Below are 27,259 nucleotides of genomic sequence, written 5' to 3'. Positions count from 1 at the left end.
ATGAATTTTCCATTTTCTGTTACCCTTGCCTTGATGCTGGACCTGCTGTCATTTTCTGTGCCTCTGCCTTGCAAAACAGATGATGGAGGGAACCAAAGAGATGAATATCTAGCAGGGAAGGAACTGAGCTTTGCTAAGGTTTGTATATTTTCTTATGGCATGCTATAGGAAGGTCTAACTTTTCAAGCTAGGCTGAGGGCTAGAGCTTGGATCTAAGAATCCAAGAGTCACAGATTCTTGGGCTGGAAACCTCCCCCTCCTTGACTTTGTGACCTCTGTCTCCGTCAGTGTATTGGGTAATAATAGTGTCTTGAAGTACTGGGTGGATATGAGCCATTAGGAGCAATTGCAAAATATTTACTTATATAGATTTAGAACTAAAATAGAACATTTGTTAAGCTTATTTGCAGGAAAATTAACTGAAGAAGTATTTATGTGACACATTCATATCAAGGGCTCATATTAGCATTATTAGTAAATGGTACAATAACTAGAATGAGATGCATGTATAAAACTTCTAAAAATAAATTTGCAAATATGATGAAGCTTTCGTAAAAGTGCACTTAAATAATGTATAAATAATAGAATCCAATATGGAGCCTGCTGTATTCATGGAAGCATTTAAATGATTATTTAAACAGGATTTATGAGTAATTGTTATTGATATATAGACGGTGATGTTAGATATCTATCTCTCTGAAGAAACTAGTGTATGTTTTTGCTTGTTTGTATGACACTATTGTGTGTGCCTTTCTCTCTGTATCCGTTTTATGATTATATTTTGTAAACTGCCTAGGAATAGGCGGGTAAGAAATTATTTAAATAAAATAAAAAATCCTATATAATAAAACCATAAGCACACATGCACACTTAGGGTTTCGTGTTCCCTGCCGTCGTGGTGTGTGATCCGTGGCCGTGTTCCATTTTAGAACCTGGCGGCAGGGAACATTCTGACCACTCCCCTCCTCCCACCCTCACTCACCATTTGGCCAGGCAAGCTCTGTCCCTGCCCGCGTTCTCGGCAGGGAACACACCACCTGCTCTCACTCGCCGCTGCCACCGATCCTCCTCTTCAGAGCAGCCTGTCCTGCCCTCGCTCGCCGTCGTCACTGCTGCCACTGATGCTCTTCTAAAGAGTAGCTTGCGATGGTGGCCAGCTTTAGCGAACCTCGCAGGCCACTCTCCAACCTCGGTAGCACGTTCCCTCTGATGCACGGTATCGTGTCAGAGGGAACGTGCTACCGAGTTGGAGAGCGGCCTGCGAGGTTCGCTAAAGCCGGCCACCACGATCGCAGGCTGCTTTGAAGAGGAGCAGGCCAGAAGACGCCGGGATGGAGGGAAGGTAAGAAGCGGATCAATACCAGGGGCCAGGGGGAGAGGGAAAGGGAAAGGGGGCTGCTGTGGGGGGAGGGATGTGCTGGGGGGGGAGACAGAAGGGGCCATGGAGAGATAGGGAGAGGGAAAGGGGGCTTATTTGGGGGAGAGGTGTGCTGGGGACAGACAGTTTTGCTCAGGGGGGGAAGACAGAAGGGGCCATGGAGAGACAAGGAAAGGGAAAGGGTGCTGCTTTGGGGGGAGGTGTGCTGGGGAAAGACAACTTTGCTCTGGGGGTGGGGAGACAGAAGGGGCCATGGAGAGACAGGGAGAGGGAAAGGGGGCTGTTTTGGGGGGAGGGGTGTGCTTGGGGCAAACAGCTTTGCTCTGGGGGGGAAGACAGAAGAGGGCCATGGAGAGATAGGGAGAGGGAAAGGGGGCTGCTTTGGGGGGAGGTGTGTGCTGGGGGCAGACAGCTTTGCTCGGGGGGGGGGGAAGACAGAAAGACACAGACAGTGGCCAAGGAGAGAGAGATAAAGAAACACAGACAGACAGACACATCTATTCTAGCACCCGTTAATGTAATGGGCTTAAAGACTAGTAAAGTAATAATGGGTGAAAGCTTCACTGCTAGCATGAAGCAGGCAACTCCCTTAAGACACTCATGGGCACATGGTGGGATCCTATTCTACAAAGGAACCTCATTTCCTAGGTTCCATTATAAAACACTATTCTAACCGCGTATCAACACACCTAACATTTAGGGCTCCTTTTACAAAGGTGCGCTAGCGTTTTTAGCGCACGCACCAGATTAGCACGCGCTATCCGAAAATCCACTGTCTGCTCAAGAGGAGGCGGTAGCGGCTAGCGCACGCTAAAACCGCTAGCACGCCTTTGTAAAAGGAGCCCTTGGTCGCTTGTACTTATGCCAGCTCTACGAGGGGCTACTGAAAAGTTCTCAGCCCAACCAACAAAGTTGAGGCGGCCTCCATTGAGGGCTATACCTTTAGTTTCCCACTTTTATCGTTCTGTATTTTTCTGACAGAATGAAAAAAGTGTATAGCCCTCGATGGAGACTGCCCCGGCTTTGTTGGTTGGGCTGAGAACTTTTCGGTGGCCCCTCATAGAGCAGGTGTAAGTACGAGAACCTAAATGAAGCAGAGTTGCATGTAACGAATACATATCTGTAACTTATACATACAACTAGGATCCCTGCCTATGTCCCACCCATGCTTTGCCCTTGTATACCCTACTCTTGCAAATGCGAATGCAATGTAAGTTAAGCAGGTATTTGCAGAATAGCACTTCGGCAGCACGCTAGCCCTTATGTGGGTCCCTAACAATTAGGCTAGTGACAGTTCATCTAGGTTTAGGCAAAATATAATTTTTTTTAAAATAAATATAGAAATAATAATGTACATTAGTTTAAATTAATAGATGGTTTAACTAGTGTATTAGAGATTCTAGTCTTCTACAAACAACTGAAGATTATGTGGAGAGGTATTTTTGATATGACGTCTAATTCTGAGTTTAGACCTTTTTCGGAAGATGCACAAAAATCCAGTACCAAACATACCCATTTACAAAACTGCAACCCATCTATCTTGTTTTTGTGTTCTGTGCATCTATCTTCTTGGAAAACAAACAAAAAAACACGTCCAAATGAAAAATGTGCAGAACAAGCCACTGGGATGTAGGAAGGGGGCCAGTATTTGTACTAGACTGGTCACACAGACATCCCAGCAGAGCAGTGGGACACCACAGGGCGACTGTAGTGAACTTCACTTAAAAGGTCCCAGGTAAAACATCTCACCATAATTCCCATATGCTGCATGGTGAGCCCTTCAAAACCCACCCAAAACCTACTGGACCAAACTGTACACTCCACCAATAGCCCTTATGCCTGCAGGTGTCACCTATATGTGGGTACAGTGGGATTAGGATGGGGTATGGAAGGCTCACATGTTCCACTACAAGGGTAGTGGTTAGAGTGGGGTATGGACCTGAATCTCCATAAAAACAAGAATAGCCTTACTGGGTCAGCCCAATGGTCCATCAAGCCCAGTAGCCCGTTCTCACGGTGGCCATTCCTGGTCACTAGTACCTGGCAAAACCCAAGGAGTAGCAATATTCCATTATCTCAGAGTAAGCAAGATTCCAGAACCCCAAAAAGTAGCAACATTCCATACAGAATCCCCAAAGAGTAGCAAGATTCTAGAATCCCAAGGAGTAGCAACATTCCAGGCTACCGATGCTGTTAAAGAACATGGAAACCATCTCTATGGTTGACTATACCGCACACTAGGCTACTCCAAGAACCTGCTTGCTGCTCTATTAAAACTAACCATAGCATCTGAAGCTGTCATACAGGCAGATATTTACTGTTTCATTGACATCTTTGGAGGGTGGGAGGGGGGTCAGTGATCACCGGGGGAGTGTGGGAGAGTCATACTTACATCCCTCCAGTGGTCATCTGGTTAGTTAGGGCACCTTTTTGGCACTTATTTGTTAATTAAAACAGGTCTAGCTTATGCCCTGGACATATTCTAAAATGTTTGATTATGGTAGAAAAATATCCAAGTCTTAACCCTGCCCATGTCCCACCCACACCACGCCTCTAACATGCCCCCTTGAGATTTAGATAAACTACAGATCCAAAGCATAGCTATCCATTTAGAGAAAAGTTTTCAAAAATAGTGAATAGAAAGAACAAGCTCCGATCCCGTATAGGGAGGAGTGCGGCCAAATCGGCCGAAGCCGGAGCGAAAAGGATAGGAGGGGGGGGGGAAGGGAAGAGAAGGAAGGGCCAATCAACAGAGGAAGCGAGGGGGGGGTTAGGGGATAGTGGTGAGCGGAAGGGAGGTCGCCCTTTCGATACGGCGATCCCGGGAGAAGGACGCGGCTTCCCTTCCGCTCACCCACTACAGAAACAATTTGTTTCCTTCTCACCTTACTGGAGTGCTCCCGCGGAGCTAGAAGCCAGCAGGGCGTCCTCAAGGCGCCTCCGGCTCCAGTATCCTGTGAGCGAGTGTGGGCTGGGACACTGGGCCGCTGCACACGTGGCCAGGAGCATTTCCCCACCCATCGGCAGCGGAAGAGAGGTAGCGGGAGACCTTTGCAGCCTGTCTCCAAATGTCTCCCCCAGGATAGAAAGGATTTGGCAAGATAAATGTCCATCTGCCCCTTTATGCTACTTTTTTTTTCTACATTTTTCTCTTTTGAAAATGAACCCCATAGCATATTGCTATGAAATTCTAAACATTTCATATTTGACCTTTGGTTTTAAAGTAAAATAATCTGGCAAAAGATTTTGAACCCCCCCTCATCTTATCCTCCCCGATTTTTCACTGTGGCATAGCTTGTTACTGCTCCAGTTTCTGAAGGCATGATACATGGCAAAAGAGAGGGTGGGAAGGCAGTCGATCCAACACACACACTGGCTATGCAGACAATCTGAAAATTTCTCCTTGTAACACTCAGGAAAACCTGCAACATTTCTATCACTTCGGTGAAGATTTACCCAATCGTACAAGGAGAAGCACTGACTCCATAAAAAGCAGACTGAAGCAACAGCAGGTATTTTTTCATCTGAATGCTACCGGCCTCTTAGATTCTGAAATTTTGGCTACAATGAAAGCCCCACGGTGTGGAGTCCCCGATGTTAGCAATTACAGGCCACCAGGCAAATGGAATCGCTGGCCAAGGAATACTTTAACTTACAGGTAAGACCATGCAATAGGAGACCTGATGTGGCACTATTTCGGAAAAAAGAAAATGTGAACATATCAATCAAAAATGATGCTTCTCATGAGAGTGGAGGAAGAAAACCTAGGATAAGCAGCATAAAATGTGTTTTACTACTTAAGATCTAGCTAGGTATTTTGGACCTGGGTTGGCTGCTATTGGAAACAGAATACTGGGCTTGATGGACCTTCGGTCTGTCCCAGTATGGCAATTCTTATGTTCTTATGTGAGCCAAGTACAGGACAGTCAAGGCAATGTGACATCACTGATGAGTTTGACTCTTAGGCATTGGAGGATTGAGCCTTTATGACATCACAATCTCAGCTCTGGAATGTTGCGACTATTTGGGTTGGTCACTGTTGGAAAAAGGATACTGGTCTTGATGGACCTTGGTTCTGACCCAGTATGGCAATTCTTATGTTCTTACCTGCCACTAATTCACGTAAACATACAGTATCAGTAGTCACAAAAAGCCTCCTCAGAAAGACATCATATATCCTTATGATTTCTCCTCCATGCGTATGCTATTTTCATAGTTTTGTTGGAAAACATGGATCATTTCCAGTGTCTGCAAATCACATGATTAATGTTTCATGACAAATTTGAATATCATATAATCAAGGTGAGAATATATCACCTCTGTAAATCTCTGTTGGTGTCCAATGCTTTCTCAAAATGATGCTCATTTACTCTGGAAAGATTCCAAATTCAAACACGGAGTCTACTGAGGTCTGTTGTCTTCCATTATGTTTTTTGACTTTCCAATGAGAAGTATCATTTCTAATTGGTGTGTTCACTTTTTCTTCTCCTTTCTCATTTAATAAACAGCTTCCACAATATCTAAATTTTAACATATACCATCAAAGAAGAACTAAAAGTCTACAAATAATAATTTTATTAATTCCTTTCACTCTTTTTCTCAATAAATATATTCTTTACATACTCATAATCACAAATTTTCATGGACCATTCTATTATAAAACATTGTATTGCAACCAGGGTATAAACCCTCATTCCATAGAAAACCTGGAACCACAGTCTCTTGGTGTCCAATCTCTGTAATCCAAATTGCTAACAATTTCAACTGTTCCGTGGCCTTATCTCCTGTAGTGCTTGTAGCACTCTGGATTTGCCTCTTAATGACTTCAGCCAAAATAGTACTCAGCCATCTTGTCCTCAGGAGCTGAAGCCGCTTCAGGTTTAATCCCTTTTGTTTTATCATATGTCCGATTCCTTTTGAGTGGGAGGGGAGGTTTTGAGCCATCGCTGCTTTATGATAAAACAAAAAGGATTAAACCTGAAGCGGCTTCAGCTCCTGAGGACAAGATGGCTGAGTACTATTTTGGCTGAAGTCATTAAGAGGCAAATCCAGAGTGACATGGTTTTATAAGCACTACAGAAGATAAGTCCACGGAACGCAAGAAAAACAGCTGAAATTGTTAGCAATTTGGATTACAGAGATTGGACACCATGAGACTGTGGTTCCAGGTTTTCTATAGAACAAGGGTGTATATCCTGGTTGCAATACAATGTTTTATAGTAGAATGGTCTATGAAAATTTGTGATTATGAGTACGTAAAGAAAAAACAAGCTCCGAGCCACATAGGGAGGAGCGAAGACAAATCGGCCGAAGCCTTGGGGCCAATCGCCTAGGGGGGGGGGGGGGGGGGGGGAGAAGGGCAGGATAGATTAGGGGTGTGCGGAGGGGAGGTCAGTGCTGAGTGCACGATTTGTGTACTTTCTCATTTAATGGTATGACTATCTCAGCAAAAGTCATCCATTAATAACACTTCAGCCTTTTTTTTTTTTTTTTTTTTTTTTTACTAAGCGGCATTAAAATTTTGCAGTTGCCGCATGATACTGGCTGTTTTACTATAATGCACTAAAACCTGGGCTTAAAGTGTGATAAAGTGGGATTTTACCTAAACTAAGCCCAGATTTAGCATTATAATGTCCGAACTAAAGTACAGTCTGTAACACTTTTCTTGTCCCACAGAATATCAACATATACATCAAGTCTGCCTTCTTCCAGGGTGAATTCACTTATTGTTTCAGCTTTCAAAGTCTGGAGTGACGCCAGTCCACTAAGGTTTGAACCAGCCTTTGGTCCAAATGCAGATATAGAAATTAAATTTGCAAAGAAAGGTATGATAATTTAGAGAGTTTCTTGGGTATCTACATCATTATCGCTGGTTTAAATAAATACCAATTACTTGTGTCACATCAACTTTTCTAGCTCATGGGGACACATTTGCATTTGATGGCCCAGGGGGAACCCTAGCACATGCATTTGGACCTGGAGAAGGCATTGGAGGCGATGTTCATTTTGATGAAGATGAAAAATGGACAGCTGAAAATACCGGTATATGTGGATGGTTTTATACTCTAAAGACTTTTCTTTTTTTTACGTTCAATCATTTTTATTGGCATTTCCATTTTATAACATACAAGTAATCATTGGCCAAATGTAGGTTCAGATACATGACATATTCTGTAATGTACAGTCAATGACTGCAAACATGGAAATATCCTACAACCAAACTAACAGGTCAGAAGTGCGTAAAAAAAAAAAAATATCATTACAAGACACAATTCACATCCCATGTTAAGCCAGAAGTACTCACATGCAAAAAATACAATAGGTAAGTGTCATAATTCAAGACCGTGAGACATTATGAAGACACAGAGTAATGAATTACAGCCTGTCAATCTAGCTCACTGGGAACTGCAGGTAAACATGTCAAGTTTGTATACCGGATCAATGGTGCCCACATTTTTTTCAAATCATTTAAGAGAACCCTTGCGTTCAGCTGCTACCCTTTCATATCATGCATATAAGCAGATGGTATTCCACCATTCATTATAGGATATATTGGAGAAATCTTTCCAATTTGCAAAGATCTTGCGCAGTGCAATTAGCGTGAGCCTTTGTACCAATTGTGCGCTCTCCTGCGGTAATAACAATTGTGATAAGTATTGGATAGGACAATGGAATTGAAATATCCAATATGGATAGGATGTGGTTCCAAATCTGGTTCCGATAGTCCTTTAACAAGGGACACTCAATCAATTTATTTAACAGCAAGTTCCTACGTAGAGCGATAATGTCAGTAAAGTAGTGTAGAAGCAGACTGAAAACCTTTTTTTTTTTTTGTTTCAACCGAAACTGAATATCTAACCGCTTTCGGACAAACCCAAAACGGCAGCCGAAATGTGTCGCCTGGTTTCAGCCAGAGCCACAACTGAAAACTACAGCTTGGTTGTGTGAATGCGACCCAATAACGATCGCTGAGGATTCTCAGAACTTGCTGATAGTAGCCCTCTGCCAAACCCACAGGAGATTATTCCCAGAAACTGCAAGCACAGGCTGACAACTGGGAGAACCATTTTAACAAATACTTCTCAATTCTGGCAACACAGATGTAGTTAAACATCCTCTGAGACAGGACCCTTCTGAGAACATGTTAAAAAAAGTTATGACTACCAGATTTTCTGCTTATCCCAACTGTGCCTAAATAACAAGAGAAAGTAGCATTCATATATCTCCTGTTTTATATTTAGTTAAAGGGCAAGCATGATATACATTCTTACTAATATAGAGCAAAGGAGTCCAGACACTGGTCTGCACTGTGGCCATTATACCAGCCTGATGCACAATCCAAAATAAAAAAAGCACATTACCACTAGAGGTCATGGCAGCCATTTTGAGAGTAGAGCCTACAGGGTCAGGAGCGACTAGAGATCACTCCTGCCCTAACTTTACCCCTAGACTGCCAGGGATTATAAGATAGGCCTGATGGGGGCTCCAATAGGTGGGGAAATAGGAAAGAGAGAGACAAACAGGAAAAAGCACAAATTTATGACTTCCATCGAAAACATACTTTCGGTTTCTACCGAAACCAAAACCATGGCCATAGACTTTTGCCCAAAACTGAAACCAGACAGAAAAAGGATTTTGAGCCAGTTTTGTAACCATAACTGAAACCGAAACTCAGTCAACCTCTAAAGTAGTGTTGCATTTTGATTTAAATTTTTCATTGCAATCAATCATGCAATTAAAAATTTTTAATTGTGATTGCACAATTAAAGGTATTTTATGTAATTATTTATGTAGTTAATTTTTTCCCACTCCTGCTTTTTGTGACTCTGGGCAAATCACTAAACCCTCCATTGCCCCAGGTACAAAATAAATAACTAAAAAAGAATATATAAACTGCAACCTTAGCAAGATGGTACGGTATATCAAATACAGACTCAAAAGAAAACGTACTGTATGATGATTTTAGCAGAGAAACCACATTCACACTATATCATCAAAAATAAATGGAAAAAGACAGAATACTAGTAATAGATACAAAAAGAACGGAGAAAACAGACCTCATACACGGGCAGCCGGGACTATACAGTACCCTAAGCTATCCGTATCATCAGTGGTCTGAAACAATTCTGTACATTTATATTGTCAATTTTTCATTTCATTCATTCAAGCTTCACTTTTCAAAGTTCAATTTCTGTCATCATTATTATAAAATGGGTTAAATCTGCCAAAAATAAATTACAATGACTACAGCCTGGAGCAAAAAAGTTTCAGGTCATATTAAATGGTATGAACAAGCGTGACAAACTTATCTTGAACTTACTTCTCTCAAGGGATCAGTTGTCTCTCATATAGGGCTCCTTTTACGAAGGTGCGCTACCATTTTTAGCACGCGCTAACCCCACGCTACGTGCCAAGAACTAATGCCAGCTCAATGCTGGCGTTAGAGTCTAGCGCGCACGGCAATGCAGTGCACGCTAACCCCGCGCTAAAACCGCTAGCGCAGCTTAGTAAAAGGAGCCCATAGTCTTTCAAACAGCTTCTTCCTGACAGAAAGCATTCCCGTTTCGCCTTATCTAGGCTTCATCAGGGGAAAAAAAATATCTTCTCACTGCCACATCAATGTATCCAAAGGGTACAAATAGAAGGATAAAGGGGATTAAGGGGTTTGGACAAGGATCATCTTACAGGTCATGGACCTGATGGGCCGCCGCGGGAGCGGACTGCTGGGCGCGATGGACCCTTTTGGTCTGACCCAGCGGAGGCAATTTCTTATGTTCTTAGTTGGTTTGCTGCATGAACGCGTTTGGATACATTGATGTGGCAGTGAGAAGATATTTTTTTTTCCCCCTGATGAAGCCTAGATAAGGCGAAACAGAAGTGCTTTCTGTCAGAAAGAAGCTGTTTGAAAAACTATGGGCTCCTTTTACTAAGCTGCGCTAGCAGTTTTAGCGCTCGCTGCATTGCCGCACGATCTAGACGCTAACACCAGCATTGAGCTGGCGTTAGTTCTTGGTGTGTAGCGTGGGGTTAGCGCGCGCTAAAAACGCTAGCGCACCTTCGTAAAAGGAGCCCTATATGAGAGACAACTGATCCCTTGAGAGAAGTAAGTTCAAGATAAGTTTGTCACGCTTGTTCACACCATTTAATATGAACTGAATCTTTTTTGCTCCAGGCTGTAGTCACTGTAATTTATTTTTGGCAGATTTAACCTCTTGTTTCATTTTATAATAATGATGACAGAAATTGAACTTTGAAAAGTGAAGCTTGAATGAATGAAATGAAAAATTGACAATATAAATGTACAGAATTTTTTCAGACCACTGATGATACGGAGAGCTTAGGGTACTGTATAGTCCCAGCTGCCTGTGTATAAGGTCTGTTTTCTCTGTTCTTTTTGTATCTATTATTAGTTTTCTGTCTTTTTCCATTTATTTTTGATGGCATAGTGTGAATGTGGTTTCTCTGCTATAATCATCATACAGTACATTTTCTTTTTGAGGCTGTGCTTGATATATATGACTGTACCCTTATACTAACGGTATATCAAATCCCAGCCCCCCTCCCGTCCCCAAAGGACTGATCATCTCCATCCTTCCCACCCCCAGATCTCTTCCTTCCCTCCCTCTCTTCATCTTCCAGGTCCATTCTCTCTCTCTCCTTTCCCGTCTTCCCTCCGTCCCTCCTTCTCATTGTCCAGCACCTCTCCATCCCTCCACCCCCATGAGCAGTTACAAAATTTGCATGTATGTCCCATGGAACAAGAAAATACAAAAAGCACAAAAATCTTTGAGATTAAAAGTAGCAAATCTTCAAAAGATATGTTCATTCCATCTGGTGCCTGATAGAACAATAAAATCTCAAGGATCGGCTTCCCACCTACCCATACTAAAAAGCATTCCACTGAAGAAACCTCTCCAACAGTTTCTCAAGTCTTATACGGTTAGAGCCTGATTCTGCAAATGTGTGTCCCGATGGTAGGCGGCGGTAGGAGTCCTTCTGCCATCTCTCAGCCAATCAGGACACACGTTTAAAAAATAAAAAGGGAAGGATGCAACATTGTAGGCATATGTCACCTACATTGTAGACATGTGTTGTACGTAGGGCTGCTTAAGCATGCCCATGGCGGTCATGGCCATGATTTCACCTGGAAGTTGCTTTGGGTGTGCTTAAGTGTCCCTATGCATCTCCGAAGGTGTGAGACAGAGGCCTTAAATGTAGGCCTGCAAAATGCTGGCCTACATTTAAGGCATCTGCTCAGCGATGTAGACATGACTCTCTTTAAGATGCCAAAGTATGATTGACACACGATCAGCGTCCGCCTCTTAGGTGTCCACTGAGATCGGCATCCTAATGAAAATCAGGCCCATAACTTCCTAAATAGTTGAGTTATCACCTCCATCTATCTTCTGTTTCTTTTTTTTTCAATTCTTTATAAATTTTAACGATTTTGACAATCTTACAGTCAAAAAGGAAAAAAACTTCTTGTTGACAACCTTGATCAATGAAATATAACATAATTTCACAGAAGAAAAGAAAAAGAAAGGAGAAATTTTCACCACAATATATGGAGACGGAGTTAAGTTTGCTGAACTATCTTCTGTTTCTGAGAACAAAATCATCCTACAAGCCCATTTTTTTATGCTGTGAATCACATTATACATGCAACAACCCAATAACAAAAACATACATGAGTATACAATTCTGAGTATACAAAATGCTGCCTCTGCAGCTTTCAAGGCAAGTTACAATACATTGAACAGTAAGTAGGTACTCTGTTCTGGTGGGCTCACAATCTAACTATGGTACCTGGGGTAATGGAGGGTTAAGTGACTTGCTCAGGGTCATGAGGAGCAGTGCTGGGATCAAATCTGCAACCTCAAGGTAGTGAGGCAGCAACAACTCTAACCATTAGGCAACTCTTCCACTCCAATTAGTCCCTTATAATGGACCATTTAATATTTCCTATGATATAAATCATTGCAATATTTGCAAGTTCACCGAAAAAAAGATGTTAAAGTCTACTTTTGAATTCCAAGCTCCATACATTTGAAATAAACTCCCATCTGCTCTATGACAAATTTCCACATACTTCAGCTTCCGGAAGACACTTAAGACATATCTCTTTTCTCTATAAGATAAGGTGACTCATGCCAGTATAGATGTCCCTACTGATCTCTCATGCCTCATGCACTGTTCCTACTGTAAATGCTGTACTAAATCTTTTGTTAGCCGCATTGAATAAGAACATACCTGGCCAAAACCCAAGGAGTAGCAACATTCCATTATCTCAGAGTAAGCAAGATTCCAGAAACCCAAATAGTAGCAACATTCCATGCAGAATCCCCAAAGAGTAGCAAGATTCTAGAATCCTAGAGAGTAGCAACATTCCATGCTACCGATCCAGGGCCAGCAGTGGCTTTCCCCATGTCTTTCTCAATAACAGACTATGGACTTTTCCTCCTTGTTTAAAAATTGCGGGATATAAGACCTGTATAGTATAGTATAGTTATATTCAGTACTGAATTTCTTGAATTAGGCATATATCAAAACAAACATTTCCCTCCCTTAAATACTGGGCAAGACATTACTAAAGAATCCCTGAGCTGCACAAAACTGATCCCTACTTCTTAACAAGAGTCAGGGGAATTAAAATAAACTCAAATAAATGTTTGTTATGAAGAGACAAGTGATACATCACAAAGCTTCCCATTCCTACTCTAATCTTCATGCGTGCTGACAATTATAATTAGGGCAATCCAATGGATTATAACAGGCTAAAGAATTTTTTCCCTGATGTACAAAGAATCTTGAAACATGCTTTAACTCAGTGATGCTTAAACCAGCCTTCCCACACCTGCTGGTCGGGTTTTCAGGATGTCCTTAACAAATATACCTAAAGCCTAAGCTTGGGGGGTTTTTGCCAGTTAGATAAATAGCAGCCTATTGGATAACTCAAATTCTTAAAACCAGCTATTAAATATTTAATACAAACAAGTATTATCTGAATCAATTCAATTTTAATCTTATCTCCCACAGTTCATTTCATTACAGTACTTTTACAATTTACCAATACTTAATTTATTAATAAATATCAGAATAATTTAGTCAGTGAACCTAATCCCCATCACTCACACTCACACTACAGTCATTGTGATTATTTTTATCCAAAATTGGATCTTGGTTAGTTCATGAGTTCATTAGTTCATGATCATCTAGTCAGAGAGGCTTCAAACTGAGAGTTGAACAACAGTCTAGCACATGAAACTCACAGTTTCTTAAACACAATCGGCAGGCCTCATGATGGTCCTGTTCCTCAATTCATAAAGCATTCAGCTCAACACAAGACTGTGTTTCGCTACCTGGCGTCTTCAGGAGCTGTGTTTGCAATAATAATAATGATAACAGTTTATATACCGCAGGACCATGAAGTTCTATGCGGTTTACAATGATTAGAAAGATGCTTCAAACTGAGTGGAAAATACATAGTTAGAGATTAGTGGCTAACAGTTTAAGGGATCAGCTGTTATAGGAGAGATTGTAATGGGAGAGATTGTACAGATTCGTTATCTAGGTACTTCATGAACAGGTATGTTTTTAGGTGTTTCCTAAATTCACCATAGTTATTTGCGTGTATAATTAGTTTTTCCAGGTCTTTGCCCCATAAGATAGAAGATGTTGATGTTGATGTTGCAAGGCTCACCAACATCAAAACTTCACCAATACAGGGACAGGCAGTGCATTCAGTATTCCAAGCGTGTTAATCTTATTTATCTAGACTGATAAAACATATACAACCCAGTACCTATACCGTGTTTCCCCAAAAATAAGACCTACCCTGAAAATAAGTCCTAGCAGAGAGAATTCACGGGTAGGCAAGGCCGAAGCAGCCTGTTTAGAATGCTGCCGGCCTGATGCTGCTTAGAGAGGTATGTAGGGCTCGCTCGCGGTCAGCAGGGTTCGGATAGGAGAGAGGGAAGGATGGGGGTTTGTCTGCGGGGAGAGGGTCCTCGGGGGGGGGAGGTGCTCCCTCAAGGGTTCTGTTGCACAAGGGATGGGAGGGAAGGGAAGCTAGACAAGGGTCCTGCTGCATGAGGAATAGGAGGGAGGGAAGGATAGAAGCTGCACAAGGGATGGGAGGGAGGGAAGGACAGAAGCTGGGCAAGGGTCCTGCTGCACAAGGGATGGGAGGGAGGGAAGGATAGAAGCTGGGTAAGGGTTCTGCTGCACAAGGGATGGGAGGGAGGGAAGGAAAAGGAAAGAGGTAGAATTGGGGTGAAGCAGAGGAAGGGAGAGATGGTCATGTATATACCCCAAAAATAAGACCTAGTGCGTTTTTTGGGCCTAAAATTAATATAAGGCACTGTCTTATTTTCGGGAAAACACAGTAGTTATGTTATCTGACAACGAAATATGCATATTTTTTTTCAGCTACTTTTTTAATAAAACTCAATCACGACCATTTTCCATTGGACTATAAAGCCATGAGCCTTCATTTGCAATTAAGATAAATTTTATAGCCCTCACCTCCTCCTTTATAGCCCTCCCAACTCCCCCAATTCACCCTGCTCCTTGCAGCAAAGTCAAAGAAATTTCATCCAAAACTACAGATTGCATTTTTACAGCCACGCACCAAAATGCACATGAAGGCAGATTTGGGACGAAGTTTGGACTAAGGTGCACTCATTTAGGCCAGGATGGCAGTGCGCCTAAGGATTGAATGCCTACTGGCAGCTAAGAACACGTAGGCGCCACCTACCTGATGGTTGACAACCACGCTAAATGACACCTAGGAGTTAGACACCATTATAGAATCAGGGCCAAAATTCTGGGAACTATGTTTATGTTTATTAAAATTTGATATACTGCCAGGTCTCAGCGGTTTACATCAACATAAATTGTGTATTAAAATAAAATAAACACAAAATTGAAATTGAAATAAAAAAGGAACGCCATTTGAAAATAGGAAAGCACTCAGAGAACAAACAAATCACACTTCATCTCAAAAATTAAGCTACATTGTGCATTTTAAGGAATGTCTGCTAAATCCTCAATAAAGCCTTAATAGTCATCTCGGACCTAATATGTCTTGGGAGACCATTCCAAAGGCTAGGCACTAAGTAGAAAAAGGCTTTATGAGTAGATTCCCATTTCATTTTATTTACTGTTGGGAGAATCAGTATATTATCTTGCATTGATCTTAACGTACGTGCTGGAGAATAGGGAATTGTCAAAGAGTTTAGATAATCAGGAATCATGGAGTAAAACCATTTTTTGAGTGAGTGCTAGCATTTTAAATTGAATTCTGTTAACAATTGGAAGCCAGTGATATTGTTTGTATAGAGGAGTAACATGATCATAATTACCTTTATGCCCTAATAACTTTATAGCTGTGTTCTGTAGGGTCTGTAATCGCCTGATTTTGAATTTAGTAAGACCTGCACAAATGTGTGAACCAGCATATGTAAGCGATTATTATCGAACAAATGCCTCGCAGATCTCAGGGATCTCAAAACATAAAATCCTAAGCATTGTTCTACAATGACATCTGGTCACCCATATGCCATTATAGAATAGAGTGTAAGTTGGCATTTATGTGCCGTCATTGAGGCATGAGCACTTACACCTGGTAAATGCCAGGCGTGTACAGTAGACATGTAACTAAATGTTGCATTTTAGCGTGTAACATTTAGTGTTATTTTAGATACATGCATAAATGTGAGACCTGTTCACGCCCTGCCTACATCTATACCCCCTTGCAAATACATGCTAAATTTGCAGAATAGCGCTTAGCGTGCACAAAGCCCATATGCTTCATGTGAGTAAGTGTTAGTATACTATAATCTTTGCACCAGTAGCGTAGCCAGGCCTATTATGTTGGGTGAATCCACAGTTATGTTGGATGTGCCTTCCGAAAATTAGACTCTCCTGCTGCAAAATTTATCCTACATCTTGCCATCTCTCCTTCTGCCCCTTGATCTGGTATTTCCTACTGCTGCCACTCACCCATGGCCCAGCAGCGCTGTTGGCATACATCTGCTACTTGCACCAGCCTCACAGGCTTCCCTCTGCCTTGTCATGCCAGAGAGGCAACAGTAAGGGCGGGGTATGACAGAGGGAAGTCTGCAGGGCTGGCACAGGCAGCAGATGCGTGTTGCTACCATCAACTGCAAAGATACACCAGGAAGGGGGAGGTTTACAGAGGGAGGGTGTTGCCGGTCTGTGGGGTGGTGAGCGGAGCGAATGCTGGCTCTAGGTGTGGGAGAGAAGGGAGAAAGGTGGCCATGGCTGACTTGTTTTTGGGTGGGCCTGAGCAAAGAAAGGTTGGTATAGTGCCCACCTAGGCCCACACTTAGCTACCGCACTGCTTAGCACACAAGTGCCACGAACATTTAAGTGTTAAGATTATAGACCGAGAAGGCTTACATCTATTCATTGCCTCTGTTATGTGATGGCTAAGATTCCTACACTTCAGACCCTGTGAGAACTGCTTCCCCAGTATTCTCAGTCCAAGCTGACCCAAGAAACAGAAGATGGACTCTAGGATCATATACAGGTCTCCCACATTATGGTGTAAAGCTTAGGTGAGCAACTATAGGCCTTGAGGGCCACAACCCTGTCAGGTTTTCAAGATTTCCACAATGAATGTGCATGAGATTGATTTGCAAATACTGCTTTCACTTTATGCAAATCGATCTTTGCATATACATTGTAGAAATCTTGAAATTCTGACTGGAGTTTGGCCTTTGAGGTCCATGGCTATCCACCTCTGATGTGTGGAATGACCAATTAGTCAACAGGATGATACGATATATATATATTTTTTCTTGAAAAAATATATATATATCGTATCATCCTGTTGACTAATTGGTCATTCCACACATCAGAGGTGGATAGCCATGGACCTCAAAGGCCAAACTCCAGTCAGAATTTCAAGACTTCAAGACCCTTAGCTTGACTTGGCCCTCTTTGACTAGAAAAGAGCCTTGGATGGTCTTGAAGTCCAAATATTGTGATACCTTAGCAGAAAGTCATATCATTTTCTAAGTAAATCAAGATAATCTTACTAACTTTTAAGGCCCACATATACAAAAAGATTTGTCCCAAACTGGGTGTATGAAAAAAATATTTAATGCATCTGGTCCTATGGTGTTACATTTTTTAACAAAGTTCATATAATGCTATTTTTCTCTCTCTTAGGATTAAATCTCTACCTAGTTGCTGCTCATGAATTTGGTCATTCGTTAGGGCTTTCTCATTCTTCCAACCCTTCCTCTTTAATGTATCCAAAATACAAAACACGCATCACAAATGGATCTCCACTCTCCAATGAAGATAGACAAATAGTTACAAGGTTATACGGTACGACAATATATATTTGAGTTAACTGCTAAATGTTATTTCTGAAAAACTTGCAGCATTCCATTCCTACAAGAAAACTTGAGGTTCACACAATTCTTTATTAAAATGTATAGAACTCTAATACCAAGTGACTTTTTCTAAGCAGTTTACAATACCCAGTCATAATGTAAAATACACAATCTGTATATCTTGGAGGAAAGGTGGGAGAGGGGAGATAAGTTAGAGACATTTAAATACCTACGTGGTGTAAATGCACGAGTCGAGTCTCTTTCATTTGAAAGAAAACTCTGCAATGAGAGGGCATAGGATGAAGTTAAGAGGTGATAGGCTCCGGAGTAATCTAAGGAAATACTTTTTTACAAAAAGGGTGGTAGATGAGTGGAACAGTCTCTCGGAAGAGGTGGTGGAGACAGAGACTGTGTCTGAATTCAAGAGGGCCTAGGATAGGCACGTGGGATCTCTCAGAGAGAGAAAGAGATAATGGTTACTGCGGATGGGCAGACTAGATGGACCATTTGGCCTTTATCTGCCATCATGTTTCTATGTTTCTATAACCATAAAGTTCTATGACATCACAATGCAGGTGTAAAGAGCCTTAGCCTATAGGAAGAGGATATGCAAATGTTAAAAGCCTTAGCCAACAGGGAGAGGAAGAGACAGTGGATGTTGTGGATGGACAGACTGGATGGGCCATTTGGCCTTTATCTGCCATTATGTTTCTATTAATAAGACACTGGTAGCAATAAAAGCTAAGGGGTCTTTTTACGAAGGCATCCTAACGGATTTAGTGTGCACTAAAGATTAGCATGTGCTAAATGCCATGCAGCCCTATACTTATGGACTGTATGGCACTTAATTCTGTAAAGAGTGCCTAACTCATAGGTGCTGTTGAGTATAATTGCCCATTATCCACTAGGCATTTATAGAATCACGCCTAGCAGCGCCTAAGCAGTCTTTGGCACCGGTAGACACTGAAATCTTAGGCACACTACATTTATGACAGGGTTTTCATGGCCTAAATGAGGGGGGCCTAAATTAGGTACCTACCAGCACCTAAGTCAAACCACACCCAAAATCCACCTAGAATCCACTTCTAACCAGGCCTTCTCTCTGATAGGTGCCAGGAAGATACTGTATGTAAAGTAGAAAGCAATATATAAGCATTACAAATTTCTTTTCTTTAAAAAAATGTAGGACCAGTATCCAGTTCTAGAGGGATGCATTATCTAAACTACCCATATTTGCATTACTTTTTCCCAAGATGGTTGACTGTGGATAAGAAATGCAATCTAAACTTGACATTTGATGCTATAACTACTCTAGGACAAAATATTGTGATCTTCAGGAAAAGGTAAACACCACTATGAGCCATAGATGCAAGCTGTATGGATGCTGTAGGTGCTTGATTCCCCCCTCCCCACCCCCAGTATTTTCTTATGTATTCCCCTGGATCAGGAACTGAGACCTCCATATTAGAAGGTTACTTTCTACTGCTTTCACATTCCACTATAGCCTATTGATAGGGTTACCAGATTTTACTTTAGTAAAATTCAGACCCCTAGGCCCACTCCCCAGGCACGCCCAGTTCCACCCATCCCCACCCCGTTATGCACCAGTCCCGCCCCCCCAATCCTGTCCTAGCCCCGTCCCAGCCCCACCCCCCCCACCCCCACCCCCACTACCTGCTCTCGTCAGGCAGGAGAAGATTGTAATCCTGAGACATGGGGGATTAGTAAATCAAGAGGATGAAATGTTTTTGTGTGCTACTTCTAGGGCCTCACTCATCTGTTCTTAAATGAAGAGCTTGGTGTTTGATGCTGTTAGTGTGGATCATGTTTACTACAAATGTAGCAATTTCCTATTAAAATGGACTCATCTGGCTCAGCAAGTATTATGCTCTGGATCAGTAATAATAATAATAATAATAATTTTATTTCTTATATACCGCTATACCATAAGTTCAAAGCGGTTTACAACAAGTTACATACAATGAGAGTAAGAGATGTTTACAACAAGAAGTAAGAGATGTTTACAACGAGATACATACAATGAGTGTATGAGATGTAAGGGGAACAGAAAAAGTACTTTCTGGGATACAAATTGCAAATGGAAGAGAATCAAGATGGTTTGAATCAAAAGGAAGTATCTAGTCAGAGATTGGGGTGCAGGGGAAAACAATTTGGGTGGAATACCTTTACAAATGGGAAGAAGGATGAGTTAATCTAAAATCAAGAGAATTGGGGATTGGGATGAGGATAGCTGAGGGAGATTGGGCAAGAATTGGGAATTAGAATTTGTTAAAGAGACGGGTCTTCAGTGATTTTCTGAAGTCGGCACCACCATTAAAATCAGAAAATCTGCTATTTTAGGCCACTACAAATGTTATAGTTCTAATAAAATTAACCATGTGTCTTAATCAATAATTCTAATCATTCAAGGCTTCTTTCATGTAAGTCTTGGACTTAGAAAACTTTCCAAAAAGTTGCTGAATGCCTATCCCTATCACACAGTTGGGTCTTGCTACTGTTTTTATGCATAATTAATTTTCACAACTTAGTGAGAATCTTAGACAGCATTATTTAGCTTAGTTTGAGCTGGTATGAACTCATTGGTGTTATTCCGAGTCTTCTTTCAACTAAGCTGTATATACTTAACAATAGCAACTTCAAAGTTTCTGCAAGGTACCATTAGCCACTGACATGTCCTGGGCTATCTTTTTTATCATAAGAAAAATGTGGATCAGACAACTTCAGACATCCAATGTGAAGGAAGAATTGATCAAAAACCTCTTGCCACACGTCAAGTCAAATATTGATGCTGCTTATGAGGTCTCTTCACAGAATACGGCAAACATTTTCAAAGGTAAAAATCATATTCATTCTCACTTAGAATCCAAATTAAGATTTTTACTTGATGTAAATGCTGTATACTGTATGCTAAAGAAAATGCATTTGAGTGTCATCTTCCATTACTGTATTAAGAATACTCGGCATCCCCAATTTGTGGCAATTTCATAATATCTGAAACAAGATTTACATTTGTCTGATGAATTGTGGCAAACTACTTTTATACTGCCCATCACTTATCGCTCCCTCCCTTTTAACCTCCCACCACAACTCTCTTTCCACCACTAGTTAACCCTGTAGCCAATGGCTCATAGACTAGCATTGATTTAAGAACAAACCCTCTGCAGTTAGGCTGCCTTGTATTAGTTGCCTTTGCTACATTAGGTCCATATGAAGGTAACAACCCTGCTGCCTGTCTCATTGTTATACCAGTGCAACGGGTGATGCTAGCAATGCTCAGGGCACCCTTCAACTCATGGTGGCCTAAGCAACCAATCAACTTACCTTTCTGCACTTGGGGCTCCTTTTACAAAGGCGCGCTAGGGCCTTAACACGCAAAATAGCGCGTGCACAATTGCCGCACGCGCTAGCCGCTACCGCCTCCTTTTGAGCAGGCGGTAGATTTTCGGCTAGCGCGCACTATAGCATGCACTAATCCGGTACGTGCCCTAAAACCGCTAGCGTACCTTCGTAAAAGGAGCCCTTAATTTCAGGAACCAAATTTGTGAAATTAAGCATCCTTGGACGAATGCATTTTCCTTCCAGACATCGTAATTACATACCATAAAGTACAATCTATGTTTTGGGTTCTAAATTATTAGTAATGCTTTAAAAATAAATGCTTCTATAAATAGGTTCAAAATTTTGGAGTGTTACAAACCTTAAAGTAAAGAAAGAACCCACCGAGATCTCCAAATTAGGATTTCCTGCTGGTGTTGACCGGATCGATTCAGCAGTCCATCTTGAGGAAACTGGAAAAACACTCTTCCTTGTAGGGGGAAACTACTGGAGGTAGGTCGATAACCATGATCACATTTTTACTGTACTTTAAAATATTTTCAAAACGTTTAAAAAAACTGCTGCTGCTGCGCAGGACGTACAGGTTAAAGTTTCAGATGAGATTCCTGATCCTGGGTCCAGCTGGTGCAGGAAGCATCACAGAACCAGTGATCACAGCTTCTGGGGTGGAAGTCCCCTTCAACAGCAATGCTAACTAGCTGGATTGACAGAATCAAAGAAGCTCCTTTACTGACTTTCAATGTCATTCTTTCTGTCTTATTCCACCATATATTTGCAACAACTTTTCTGAGCTGGAGTGCCCTGTGCATCTCTTATCTTTCAAGTCCTGCCTAAAATCCTTGCTTACTGAGGTGAGTGTAATGGTGTGGTGGATGTGTTAGTCCTCCCTTCAAGATAATATGTAGAAATGAAAACAATGCCTTTTTTTGTTGGACTAATTTAATGTAGTTCATGATTAGCTTTCAAAGGTAACCCCTTCTTCCTCCACTTCACCAGCCATTTTAGACTCTAATTTGTTATTGTCAATTTTAACCATGCTTGTAGATGTTTCCATGTCTCGCTGCGTCTTGTCAGGTGGAAACCGACGTTTCAGCTACCATGCTGTGGCTTACTTCAGGGTATGCTGTGAGGTCTGCAGTTTGCCTTTGTAAATAGTGTGTTTACTGACCTGATTGGTAACAGGGCAGTCCACTAATTTGAACTTTGTTGTGAAAGTCAGTTGGTCTCTTTATCCATAGAATGAAAAAGTCTCTGGTGGGTTTAGAGATGCTCTTCCTGTGGAGCTGGGTTGGATGTTCTCTCAGGGTTTCCGCATCTGACATTGTGCTTGTAGCAGGTTTATGGGTCTCACTGTATCTTGTCAGGTAGAAACCAACGTTTCAGCCACCATGCTGTAGCTTACGTCAAAGTTTGCTGTGAGGGAGCAGTAGTACGATTATTAACTCCTTATGTTTTCCCTTTAGCTATGATGAATTTACTCATACTATGGATAAAGACTCTCCAAAGAACATTTCAGGCACTTTCCCTGGAATAAGTGGCAAAGTAGATGCAGTTTTTGAACTGAATGGTAAGTTTGAATCAATGCATACCTTGAATAAGGCACAACAAGCTTCTCTGGTGGGTCTGGAAACTTAAGAAGTATTCAGATACTTCCCAGAAAGATTTTTCATATTTTTACAAAGTTGTTTATTTGGGAATTAGAAAAAGTTTGACAAAAATTCATTTACCACCACTGGCTAAAATAAATACTTATATTCTTAAGTTTGAATACTATCGCCCTGTGCCATCGAGCCCCTTTTAGAAGAGATTTAGGCCTGTTCCAATTTCTACCACATCCAGAATATCATAAAGAAGGGTACCTATATGGAACCTATTCTGCAAATGTATATACACGCATATGCATTTAGGCCAGAGTATTTCACCAGCCATAGAGCAGGTGTGAATATTCACACTTTCTGGATTCTGGAGATAACCGAATAACATAATATTCTATATATTACAAGGGGCCACTGAAAAGTTCTCAGTCCAACCAACAAATCTGGTGCAGTCTCCATCGAGGACTATACACTTAGTCCAGCGATTTTCAACTTATATCTTCCATCAGAAAAATACGGAATTAAAAATATGGAAAATCGCTGGACTTAGGGCTAGTTTTACTAAAGTGCGCTATGCATTTTAGCTTGCACTAAACGCTAATGCACCCATTATAAGTCTATGGACGAATTAGCGTTTAGCATGCGCTAAAATGACTACTGTGCCTTTGTAAAAGAGGGGGGTAAATGTATAGCCCTTGATGGAGATTGCCCCAACTTTATTGATTGGGCTGAGAACATGGGTAAGTGTGGGCCCCGCTCAGGCTCTGCCCATGCTATCAAGGATATATTCATAATTCAGAATAGCTTGTAGCCAGATTTACAGCGTTTATACATACATTTGCTAAAATTCTGGTCATTTATACATGTATTTGCTGTATAAATATTAGTGCCTTCTTTATGAGCTGCATTATCCTTTTTTAAATGTTCAAGGTTATCATGCCAATGTTGGAAGCTGAAGAAGCTTGCTGCATGCATGAATTAAGCACTAAAGACCAAGAACATTTTCCAAAATCAAAAGAGCAGACCAAACTTGTATTCAGGCACAAGAAAATTCATTCTTCAACACATTAGAATTGAAGACCCAGCCCTATGTTTCATCCAACATAGGGCTGCATCATGGGTTTGTCAAAAGTTGATGGGTATCTGTAGGCTGCCTTGATCCATTGTTTCACTTCATACTACATTCTGTGGATCATGACTTTTGTGTTGATACGTCCATGTCTGATGTACAGATTTGGAGGTCCATATATGGAGTTAGACATCCTTTCTAAAATTCCACTCATGATCTCTAGACGACTGTTAAAGAATATTAATATATACATTTGTTTTCTTTGGTCATAGTTTTACAGTTTACTTAAGCAAATTTTCTATCATTTGTAAATGCAGATTTTCTACACTTTCTTATTGGACATAATTCATACAAGTATGACATGAAAAGTCTGAAGATAGTTGAAGTTGCAAATACAAACATATGGCTGGGATGTTAGACAATAATAGCCTGATTAGTAAATCAAGGATCTTCCACCCGTCCTGATTCTCTTCAGCGCTTGACTGAGGTGCAGCATCTGCTCTTGTGGAAACAAAGCGTCAAATTGCCAAACATGACCTTTTCCAAGCTGTCTATACAGTATTTGGGCAACATTTCATTTCTGATAATATAGATAAAGTATTCTTAGCTCCATAATTGCAGGCCTTCCAACAACCACCAAATCTGATGCAAAAATTTGTGAAAAGCCAGCTCCCAAAAGAATCTCAAAAACAAGAAAATATATCAAACTGAAAATTACGTATCTCATGGTCACAGGAGCCCAGGTACCCACATCGGAAAAGCATTCAACATAAAGGGATCCTACTCATGCTCTTCCTCAAATGTAATATACTGTATATCAGTGTTTCACAATGGAATGTGACTTTCCTATCAAACATTATGGTGTTGCTATCTTATATGTTATTTTTAGACTGTGCATCGCTTTGATCCACATTCACTGTAGCTTGAGGCATTGTAATAAGTTTTGACTAAAAGAAAATAAAAGAAATTTGCATGCTATGGAGGCAGTGTATGCAAATCATGGAGGAGTGTGTGGCGCATTGGTTGGATCTACAGCCTCAGCACCCTGGGGTTGTGGGTTCAAACCCCGTGCTGCTCCTTGTGACCCTGGGCAAGTCACTTAATCCTCCATAGCCCCAGGTACGTTAGATAGATTGTGAGCCCACCAGGACAGAGAGGGAAAATGCTTGAGTACCTGATTGTAAAAAACCGCTTAGATAACCTTGATAGGCGGTATATAAAATCCTAATAAACCTGAAACCTGATATACTTTGTGGATAGCCTGAAACCTGGCTGGCAAAGGGGTACAGCAGTAAAAAACAAAAACAAAACAGGAAACAGTCCCCACAATAAATTCAAAGAAACACAGAAATAGGAATGGAAAGATTCCTCCATTCAACATCAACTTTTATTCACATTGCCGGTGTTATAGTAACAGGGTCACCTTCCTTAGTGGTCAATGCTCAAAGCAGCATGAACGCAGACTGTTCTTACTGCCAACTTAAGGAACACTGGTATATATTATTCAATGTAGAAAACGTGAAGAAGGATGCTGTAATGTGGAGACAGGCCAGATGTTAAAGACAAGAATCAACTTACACAGGCTAAACAATTTACACAGGCTGATACCTCCGTGAGTGAGCATTTTTGGTAGGGTTACCAGATTTTACTTCTGTAAAATCTGGACCCATAGACTCGCCCCCCCCAGGGTCGCCCTGATATACCCATGCCACACCTCAGCCTCACCCCTAGTCCCCGCCCCCCTTCAGCATAGCTGGTTCAGCATGGCTGGTTCAGTGTGGGACATTTAATTGGAGCCCTTTAAGAGTGGGCCCTGTCATTGTGCTGAGTCAGTCCCCACCCAGCTCACCTGATCAACCGGCTTACGAGGAGTCTGACAGAGGCTGTCCCCATGACGTATCAGATAACCATTGCGCTGTGTTGGCCCCCATCCAGTTCACCTGATGCTGTCTCTATGCTGTCTCAGATAACTTTATTGAAACACAAGTGGGGGAAAAGGGGAGCACTTCTGGTCTCAGCGGGAGCCTTCAGATAACTTTATTGAAACACCAGTGGGGGTAAGGGGGGGACATGAAACCTTAAAGCAATTGGGCATGAAGCACCAGGGGGGCAATGGGTACTGTCCTGGAAGCCTTCTTTCACCTGTCCATTTAGGACTTAAGCACCAATGGGAGATGGGGCAAGCCTTCTTTGATATGCCTCCTCTTTCATAAGAACATAAGAATATACGAACTGCCACTGTTGGGTCAGACCCGTGGTACATCATGCCCAGCAGTCCGCTCACATGGCGGCTCTCTGGTTAAAGACCAGCACCCTAACTGAGACTAGCCCTACCTGCGTACGTTCTGGTTCAGCACGAACTTGTCTAACTTTGTCTTGAATCCCTGGAGGGTGTTTCCCCCTATGACAGACTCCGGAAGAGCGTTCCAGTTTTCTACCACTCTCTGGGTGAAAAAGAACTTCCTTATGTTCATACGGAATCTATCCTCTTTCAACTTTAGAGAGTGCCCTCTCGTTCTCCCTACCTTGGAGAGGGTGAACAATCTGTCCTTACCTACTAAATCTATCCCCTTCAGTACCTTCAATGTTTCAATCATGTCCCCTCTCATTCTCCTTTGTTCGAGGGAGAAAAGGCCCAGTTTCTCTAATCTTTCGCTGTACGGAAGCTCCTCCAACCCCTTAACCATCGCTCTTCTCTGGACCCTTTCGAGTAGTACCGTGTCTTCTTCATGTACGGCGACCACGCTATTTGTCCGATGGAACAGCAGTTTCAGCAAGGTAAGCGCTCGCCAGCAATAAAATGGCTGTGGTGAAACAGCCATGCTGAACTGGCTACACTGAACCAGCCGTGATGAAAGGGCTTCGATGAAACGGCTGCACTGAAATATCCTAGACCCAATGCCTTAAGCTAGGTGCAACTTTATAGTGTGCCTGCTTTCTATGATATATACCTGTGTACAATTCTAACTAAGAACCATCAGAAAGTACTTCAATGCAGCAACATTCCGCTTACTGGTGCAATCCTCCATTTTAAGCCTGCTTGACTATTGCAACATCATTTATCTGGGGTCTCTCAAGAAAATCATTCAAAGACTCCGAATCATACAAAATGCAGCAGTGCGACTGATTTTTGGTATTAAAAAAATAGGATCACATAACCCCCTACTACCCAAATCTTCATTGGCTGCCCCTAGAAGCAAGAGTGCTGTTCAAATTTGCCTGTCTTTGTTTCAAATCTATACTTAGTTTAGCACCCCTATACCTGGACTCACATTTTAAATTGGATAGTTCCAGCAGGCAACACACAGAATACATGTGTTTAGCCACCCTAAAATAAAACCTGCCGATACCGAAGATTCCTTGACAGAACTCTTGCTTTCCAAGCAAGTCAACAGAACGGCTGACTAGGCAACTCTTCATCCTATCTGAACTTCAGAAAACTAGTTAAAACCAAACTGTTCAACTGATTTGTAACCAAGAACTCCTAAAGCCT

At 41.7% G+C, this 27,259-nt stretch overlaps 1 protein-coding gene across 1 annotated transcript; it reads left to right on the top strand.

Moving 5' to 3' along the window:
• On the top strand, positions 1-24,539 carry LOC117362354 (matrix metalloproteinase-20-like). The gene is made up of 11 exons (XM_033948611.1): positions 1-138; positions 4,795-5,036; positions 7,055-7,203; positions 7,295-7,420; positions 17,576-17,737; positions 18,932-19,088; positions 20,466-20,599; positions 21,438-21,594; positions 22,566-22,669; positions 24,084-24,179; positions 24,388-24,539. Exons 1-11 carry the CDS (start codon positions 1-3, stop codon positions 24,537-24,539), a joined length of 1,617 nt encoding a protein of 538 aa, XP_033804502.1.
• The last annotated feature ends 2,720 nt before the right edge of the window (positions 24,540-27,259 follow it).

This window comes from Geotrypetes seraphini, chromosome 6 (assembly GCF_902459505.1).
Source record: "Geotrypetes seraphini chromosome 6, aGeoSer1.1, whole genome shotgun sequence".
Taxonomy (NCBI): Eukaryota; Metazoa; Chordata; class Amphibia; order Gymnophiona; family Dermophiidae; genus Geotrypetes; species Geotrypetes seraphini.
Note: the sequence above shows the minus strand (reverse complement) of the source record. Positions and strands in the feature narration are given on the sequence as shown.

What these genes read in the sequence shown, in the direction of transcription:
- LOC117362354 (XM_033948611.1), top strand. Translation starts at nt 1, where the DNA reads ATGAATTTTCCATTTTCTGTTACCCTTGCCTTGATGCTGGACCTGCTG. An exon ending in AATTAAATTTGCAAAGAAAG is followed by an intron (nt 7,204 to 7,294) that starts GTATGATAATTT and finishes CAACTTTTCTAG; the next exon opens with CTCATGGGGACACATTTGCA. An exon ending in TGCAGTTTTTGAACTGAATG is followed by an intron (nt 22,670 to 24,083) that starts GTAAGTTTGAAT and finishes TTGTAAATGCAG; the next exon opens with ATTTTCTACACTTTCTTATT.